Source organism: Oncorhynchus tshawytscha, linkage group LG25, assembly GCF_018296145.1.
Source record: "Oncorhynchus tshawytscha isolate Ot180627B linkage group LG25, Otsh_v2.0, whole genome shotgun sequence".
Taxonomy (NCBI): Eukaryota; Metazoa; Chordata; class Actinopteri; order Salmoniformes; family Salmonidae; genus Oncorhynchus; species Oncorhynchus tshawytscha.
The window spans coordinates 18,154,300-18,163,202 of record NC_056453.1 but is presented as its reverse complement, the minus strand read 5'-3'; the positions used below and the strand labels follow the sequence as shown (position 1 = coordinate 18,163,202).

At 41.9% G+C, this 8,903-nt stretch overlaps 1 protein-coding gene across 1 annotated transcript; it reads right to left on the bottom strand.

Annotated features, from left to right (window-relative positions):
* Window positions 1–264: 264 nt before the first annotated feature.
* Window positions 265–3,154, bottom strand: LOC112224340. Its single transcript, XM_024387841.2, has 4 exons — window positions 2,872–3,154; window positions 2,360–2,731; window positions 1,761–1,891; window positions 265–1,251 (listed from the first exon to the last, which is right to left on the bottom strand). The coding sequence occupies exons 1-4, from the start codon at window positions 2,936–2,938 to the stop codon at window positions 1,165–1,167; spliced, it is 657 nt and encodes a 218-aa protein (XP_024243609.1). The 5' UTR covers window positions 2,939–3,154; the 3' UTR covers window positions 265–1,164.
* Between the last annotated feature and the right edge of the window lie 5,749 nt (window positions 3,155–8,903).

Sequence of the window (8,903 nt, the reverse complement as noted above, 5' to 3'; positions counted from 1 at the left end):
GCCTGCTTGGTTGCGCACTTCTAATGTAAATCTATGGCAGCACCCAAGGGCTTGAATTTTCGAGCTCTCCCTGTAGATTTTGCAGTGATGTAGTGTCCCCATGAGTGACAGAACACTGAGCCAATCACGGTGCAACTAAAGAACATTACCAACCTCGATGCTCCGTATTTTCCACTGGCTGCTCCACCACCACAGAAATCACTAAGCTAGGCTGAAATACCCACATTTTGAAGCTGCCTCAAGAAAGCAAAAAGAGACCATGTCTGTATGCAGCTTTATTTTTTTCACATTGTTTGCAAACTGATTTGTGACACATATTAATGCCAAAATAACACGTAACCCCCCAAAAATATATACATAAATCAACTAAACAGCTGGAGCTCGCCGCTGTCTGTCAGTGAGACCAGGGAATCCATAAATACAAAGTAATGCAGCAATATCTCTTTAAATGGGTATGTGTTGACTTGACTGACACATGCCTATTTTATATCTCTCACTTGCGTGGAATGTATATTCAGCTTGGTCACATTAGGACATGTCAGATGAAGAGCAGGATAATCTAACAGATTAGCACAACATTGTCGAAACACTTAAATCTACAGGATGTGCAAAAAACAAAACAATTGACCCGTTCACACATTAGGCAGCCGATATATGATCTGAAAGCATGTCAGACATCAAACTGCAGGATGTGGTATGGTACGTTGATGTTAGTATCACTGAGTCACATAGAAAGAGTCTTTCTGTTAACATAGACAATTCCCATAACAATCGGAAGTGGAGACACAAAAGAAGAGAAAAACAGACATTTGGTGAGAAAGAGCTCATGAGAACAGTAGCCTACAAAATGCACATAATTGCACACTATTTAATTGCACTGATGTTTCTGTCAGATGCAATGAACAGAAATGCACAACTACCAACTTGGCAAATAAACGCAAATAATGGATTGCTCAGACAGACGTCTGAAAATATATCTGAAATCTAGCCAAAAACAGTAAGTAAAGAACATTCCATTAGTGAGAACAGACAGTAGGCCTAACTGCGTAGACACTCTAAAGGTAAATCATTACCGCAATTGCAGAATCACTTCTTCCCTTCCCTTCAATGTTACAGTATCCCTTTAAAGTTGACATGGCCTGGAGAGCTGCTCGAGTAGATGAACTATGGGTCAGCAGTAGGCCTGTGCTGTGGACACACATGCTGGTGGTGTCTTCTATTGTCCCTGGCTGGTGTGTAGTGCTTTTTGGTCTGTAGGAAAACATAGAGATGTTTAAATTCATATTCACACTCATCTTAGACTTCATCCAAAATGGTGGGGTTAGTGGGCATGGGCAAAGGCACGGTTTTATAGGCCCTCCTCTTGGCCGCAGAGACAAAATGTTGCTGTTTTAAAGCTAATTTCCTGCAATTCTACACATTTTGTCATGGGACTGAGAGAATTTTCAGTTTTAAAGATAATTTCCTGCAATTATATACATTTAGCCTTGACCTATGCCTTGCCGTTCTTATGCTATCTGGAATGACTCAAACATGACAAAGAAATCATTTGGGGGACCCAGCCCATGACATTTTTGGAATTTCAGATTCTCCCTGAGAATGGTGATTGTTAGTTCTCAAAGATAATCTTATTTATTGAAAAATATATTGCTCCAATATGTTTAATGTTACACTGAAAACGTTTTTACCATCCCAAAAATTATTATAATTACTACTTGAATGTTTTTGCAGTGGCAAATATAAGGGAAACATTGACTTACCCGTGTGCATCGCCACATCAGAGCTCCAATGAAGAGGAAGAAGATGACGATGAAGGCCGTCCAACTCAGCACAATCAAGATGAGTTCAATGTTGGTCTGACCGCCGCCACAGCCCTTCTCTGGATCTCTCTCTGTATGGAGGGGAGAGGGAATTAGAAGAAGTGGTTCAGCTTCATGTCTTCTTGAAAAACTCTGGGCCCTCATTATAGCCCTTTGACTCTGACCCAGAGTTTTTCCTGGCCTGGTCAACTGCTCAGGGAAAACTCATTCAAAAGAAATTCAAAGGAATATGGTGAGTCCATATTGCACATATTGGAACACAATACCTGACATATTGTGCACTAATCATGATCATAGCTAGTACTAGCACATTAAAACCACTTACATCAGTTGTGGTATGTCGTTGAAATAGTAGAGATTGATATTTTCACACTGCATCATAAAAAAGTGTGGAACAGACAGTTCTAGAATAATGATTGGATACCAAGTCTTCGTTAATCCAGGAAGAGAAAGACAATCTGAATGAAAAATGGAATTCACCCTAACCCTGATGAATAACATTTCTTCTTCTTCTTGAATAAAAATAATAATATTTGTACCTCTGACAATGATGATGGTGCCATTACTGTGCCGCTGTACCAGCACTTTCCCTTTGGTATCGTAGTACCTCCAGCTGCAGTAGTAACTGTCTGTGTCCTCCACCCCAAGCTGGGACAGCCTCAGTGTGAACTCACAGCACCGCTTGACCTCCTGGTCCTGGTCTGACACCACTGTGACCCGACCTCTGAACCCATTGTGGATTGTGGTCCTACCGACTGCTCTGTCAGCTATCGACAAGTACAGCACATCTCTGTTGTTGTGGAATCGACCCCTGAGGTAGAGGCCTGTGGGGTCCGGTAGCGATGTGGAGCAGAGGATCTCGGCCGAGGAGTTGACCTTCATCAGAGCTACGGCACTGGGGCTCTGGGAAACTTGCAGGGAGAGAGATAGATAGACAGGGGCCCAGGATTTAGACATATTGTTATTATGAAGACAAGAATGCCACCTTGGTCCTCCTTTTTTTTGTCTGACGGTTAATTGTCCATTTAGGGTCAACTAAAAACTCACTTACCTGTCCAGGTGAGCACTGCAGGGCTGCAGAGGAGTCCCAGCACACATCTCCACAACAGAACATCCATCCTGCCGACTAGGTACCAGCTGCATTTATCAGAGAGCTCCACACACTCTTCCGCACGCGCAAAACACTCACAACTGACTGGTGAACTGTCTTTTGGCAGGGTAAAATGGTGAACAACTGAATAAATGGATAGAGAAAGAGTTTCCTCTGTTGACTTGTTCACAGGAAGTGTTGTGGTTATTTTCTGCTGACGGGTACTCTATGTGCTGTGATAACTGAAATGTACATTATTGTTGGAGATAATAATTCGGCACAAGACAACAAGCTCTATATGAGAGAAATAACATTATGAAGACTGGTTATTTCCAAACGTTTATTTGTACACAAATCAATAACATTTTATATTAATTTAAAAAAACATGAGTCCCAGAAAATTACGTCAGAGTTTAGGCTAAAACTAAAAACAAGTTTAGCTTAGTAGTTATGAAAACAATGCTTGTGAGAATATTACAGAATATTACAACATCAATGTATATATAGACCAAAACCAACTCCCTTTGTAAACAAGCTTAAGGGTTATGAAAAGGGTTCTACCTGGAACCAGAGTTATTCAAAGGGTTCTCCTATGGGGATGGTTCTAGATAGCACCCTTTTTAGCACCCTTTTTTTCTGTGAAAGACGATTATTAGTGATTTCACTAACTGATTCCACAAATGTTGGTGCAAAACTAATTTAGGTGCAAAAGTGAGTAGTGTTTTATTGGTATAGAATGCATCTGACATACAGCAACATAGCAGAGGTCAACGTGGAGTTCATTTCGAAATAACCAACAAGACAACTGGCTCACGCTGAATGTTATGCAGGCACCAGGGTAACGGCCTCTCTTGAACCTTCAGGGCTCTCATCAGTGTTGTTGTTGCTCTGGGTCATAGAACTCTTGAGTCGTTTCATCAATCTTCTGCCAGAACGATAAGTTTTTAGAAACAATAGAACGCCCAGAACAGCGATGACGCTGATGATAACAACCAGAGTTAACCATACAGGAGCTTGTTGCTCTCTCCAGTTGTCAACACTTTTCGCTGAGAAAATAAAGATAAGTTTGCTGTGAACACACGGAATACTCACAAACGTCACAGTACAAAGCCCTATATTGAATTTATATAGGAATATTGTATTATCACATTTAATAATTACTAAAGCTTTTCCTGGTCATATCACATGATCGGGAAAAACTCAGGGCCCATTTAACCCTAGTCAATATAGACTGGTCACTGTCCAGTAAAGCATAGCATATCTTTACCGGACAGTGAATTGACACAGGAGTAGTTGATGTAGTGCTTTGTGCTTTAGCATTGTACTCACCAGGAACTGCAACAGTGAAAAAGCTTGTTGTCCCTGAACCAAACCCACAGTTTGTGCCAATGGAAAAAGTGTAATTACCCTCATCAGCTTTTGTAACATTTTCTTTCTTATAATAGCAGTGTGGTGCTTCCGTTTCTTTCATGTGACAGTCTTTAATACAATTCAGTAGTACATTATCTGAATACTTCCATGCAAACCACTCAGTAACACATGTTGTGTCATTTGTGGTCCCCTTCGTCCCATGTTTGATAGTTTGTATGGCAGTGTAATCCACTGTACAGCACAGTGTCAGTTGCTGGTCTTTTGAAACCGATATATTGTCACACGTTACTGTAACCCCTGGAAAACAAAAAGGATATCAATGAATAAAAGGATATCAATGGATGACATCAGTATGATAAATATGCTCATATATATACAATGATAAAAGTGGACATTCACATGTTCATTATCATATATAACAATGCTGTATTATATTGTATATATTGTACCAAAACAAACATAATTTCACCTAAGTTTGCAGTTTGAAATTTACCTTGTCCTTGTGGAGTTCCCAAAACCAGAGACAGAAACAACAGAAGCATTTTGCCAGTGAGTTATCTGTCTTAAAGCACAAAGAAAAAAGACCACAACACATTACTAACTTAAAGAGTATATGTACAGTGCCTTGCAAAAGTATTCATACCCCTTGGATTTCTTCACATTTTATTGTGTTACAAAGTGGGATTAAAATTGATTTAATTGTACAACTAAATACTCTGTCATGTCAAAGTGGAATATATATACAGCACCAGTCAAAAGTTTGGACATACCTACTCATTCAAGGGTTTTTATTTATTTGTACTATTTTCTACATTGTAGAATAATAGTAAAGACATCAAAACTATGAAATAACACATGGAATCATGTAGTAACCAAAAAGGTGTTAAACAAATCAAAATATATTATAGATTTTAGATACGTCAAAGTAGCCACCCTTTGCCTTGATGACAGCTTTGCACAATGGGCATTCTCTCAGCCAGCTTCACCTGGAATGCTTTTCCAACAGTTTTGAAGGAGTTCCCACATATGTTGAGCACTTGGTTGGCTGCTTTTACTTCACTCTACGGTCCAACTCATCCCAAACCATCTCAATTGAGTTGAGGTCGGGTGATTGTGGAGGCCAGGTCATGAAAGTGACAAACTGACACATTTTCATGTGTCCCGCAGTTCGACAGGTGATGATGTTAGACCCGATGATGTGTTTCTGCGCATGAGTTTAGCTAGCCAACATTGCCATGACATCACCTACAAGTGTGATCAGGGATTTCTAATTGTCAGCCCTAGTCCCAGAGTACACCAAAATATTTTCAAGTTTATGCAGTTTCCTATCTCCACAGCCTCAGTGCCAAAGAAACACCCACAGTTCAGCTGAATTCACCATCAAACACAGACTCTAAAGGTCATTCTGAGAAAGAGACCCTGAGATGTCACCTCGAAGTCAGGTGACTAATAAATCTTGACACACACACACACAATGTTCTAAATAGTACATATAATGCACTTACAAGCTCACAGCCTCTGGAGGTTCTTCTGTCCAATAAATCCATGCAATGCAGTGTCCCAGGTTATAACTGTGGGAGAAGTGAGTGGGTGGAGATTGCGTGTGGATATTGCACTTTTAACTTTCCCTATCTTTATTGAGGCAATCTGCAAATGAAATGGATCTCATTGGAGGAGGTACCTTAAACAAATCAAATGCCAACAGGATGCAGTATTACACTGTCACGATGTCTCTCTCTGACAGGTCTCGACAGGTTTTAAGATGAGCACTGAGGGTGGACAAAGCCTGAATAGTTTTTTCCTGTTTTCACTAGACTTTTTGTTGGGCTCAATCAACATTCCCAATCACATGTTTGTAGGGGCTGTATTTGTATTGAATCCTGCCAAAGCAGCAGCTACTCTGCCTGGGGTCCAGCAAAATTAAGGCAGTTTATACCATTTTAAAAGCATTACAATACTCACAGATTTCACAACACACGGTGTGCCCTCAGGCCCCTACTCCAACACTACCACATATCTACAGTACTAAATCCATGAAGAGTCAAGGTCGACAAAACTAGGGCCTGTAGGACCTGCCCTGTTGATAGTGTTGTTAAGAAGGCAGAGCATCACTTTACTAGGGACAGACTTCTCCCCATCTGAACTACTACTGCATCAATGAAAAAGAAAACACAAGCAGCTTTAGTGTAGTCAATGAAAACACAAGCAGCTTTAGTGTAGTCAATGAAAACAAAAGCTCATGACAAACTCATCGGAAACAATATGTAGTATGCACTGCTGAGACAAAGCATCAAACAGTAAAAGCAAACATGGACTTATATATGGTCAAATCTGTTTACAGTTTGAAAGGAAAATAAACTAAACCAGACTTTCCTGATTCCCAAAATAGAATACACACTGTACAAGAAAGAGGGGAGAAAGAGGGTAGATCTGGGCCCTGCTCCAATATCCAGCCACAGCAGCATACTATTTACAGGTTTACTGCCATCCTCTGGTTGCATTTTTATTTCAATATATACACACTCACAGACATCGTCACTCCAACACAAACACTCACTCCATCATTTGCTCACTCACACATAATATGCACATACATTTTAAACTGACTCTACACACCCACTCACGTGCAAGCTGCAGCTACGCTGTTCATCTTATATCCTGTTGCCTATTGGGCTTGACAATCTGGACCCCCTATTTCTGAAACTATCCGCCGCCATTTTTCGCAACCCCTATTACCAGCCTGTTCAACCTCTCTTTCATATCGTCTGAGATCCCCAAGGATTGGAAAGCTGCCGCAGTCATCCCCCTCTTCAAAGGGGGAGACACCCTGGACCCAAACTGTTACAGACCTATATCCATCCTGCCCTGCCTATCTAAGGTCTTCGAAAGCCAAGTCAACAAACAGGTCACTGACCATCTCGAATCCCACCGTACCTTCTCCGCTGTGCAATCTGGTTTCCGAGCCGGTCACGGGTGCACCTCAGCCACGCTCAAGGTACTAAATGATATCATAACCGCCATCGATAAAAGACAGTACTGTGCAGCCGTCTTCATCGACCTTGCCAAGGCTTTCGACTCTGTCAATCACCATATTCTTATCGGCAGACTCAGTAGCCTCGGTTTTTCGGATGACTGCCTTGCCTGGTTCACCAATTACTTTGCAGACAGAGTTCAGTGTGTCAAATCGGAGGGCATGCTGTCCGGTCCTCTGGCAGTCTCTATGGGGGTGCCACAGGGTTCAATTCTCGGGCCGACTCTTTTCTCTGTATATATCAATGATGTTGCTCTTGCTGCGGGCGATTCCCTGATCCACCTCTACGCAGACGACACCATTCTATATACTTTCGGCCCGTCATTGGACACTGTGCTATCTAACCTCCAAACAAAGCTTCAATGCCATACAACACTCCTTCCGTGGCCTCCAACTGCTCTTAAACGCTAGTAAAACCAAATGCATGCTTTTCAACCGATCGCTGCCTGCACCCGCATGCCCGACTAGCATCACCACCCTGGATGGTTCCGACCTTGAATATGTGGACATCTATAAGTACCTAGGTGTCTGGCTAGACTGCAAACTCTCCTTCCAGACTCATATCAAACATCTCCAATCGAAAATCAAATCAAGAGTCAGCTTTCTATTCCGCAACAAAGCCTCCTTCACTCACGCCGCCAAGCTTACCCTAGTAAAACTGACTATCCTACCGATCCTCGACTTCGGCGATGTCATCTACAAAATGGCTTCCAACACTCTACTCAGCAAACTGGATGCAGTCTATCACAGTGCCATCCGTTTTGTCACTAAAGCACCTTATACCACCCACCACTGCGACTTGTATGCTCTGGTCGGCTGGCCCTCGCTACATATTCGTCGCCAGACCCACTGGCTCCAGGTCATCTACAAGTCCATGCTAGGTAAAGCTCCGCCTTATCTCAGTTCACTGGTCACGATGGCAACACCCATCCGTAGCACGCGCTCCAGCAGGTGTATCTCACTGATCATCCCTAAAGCCAACACCTCATTTGGCCGCCTTTCGTTCCAGTACTCTGCTGCCTGTGACTGGAACGAATTGCAAAAATCGCTGAAGTTGGAGACTTTTATCTCCCTCACCAACTTCAAACATCAGCTATCTGAGCAGCTAACCGATCGCTGCAGCTGTACATAGTCTATTGGTAAATAGCCCACCCATTTTCCCCTACCTCATCCCCATACTGTTTTTATTTATTTACTTTTCTGCTCTTTTGCACACCAATATCTCTACCTGTACATGACCATCTGATCATTTATCACTCCAGTGTTAATCTGAAAATTGTAATTATTCGCCTACCTCCTCATGCCTTTTGCACACATTGTATATAGACTCCCCCTTTGTTTTCTACTGTGTTATTGACTTGTTAATTGTTTACTCCATGTGTAACTCCGTGTTGTCTGCTCACACTGCTATGCTTTATCTTGGTCAGGTCGCAGTTGCAAATGAGAACTTGTTCTCAACTAGCCTACTTGGTTAAATAAAGGTGAAAAAAATAAAAAATAAATAAAATTCCCCTTACCCATATACAGTGCCTTGCGAAAGTATTCGGCCCCCTTGAACTTTGCGACCTTTTGCCACATTTCAGGCTTCAAA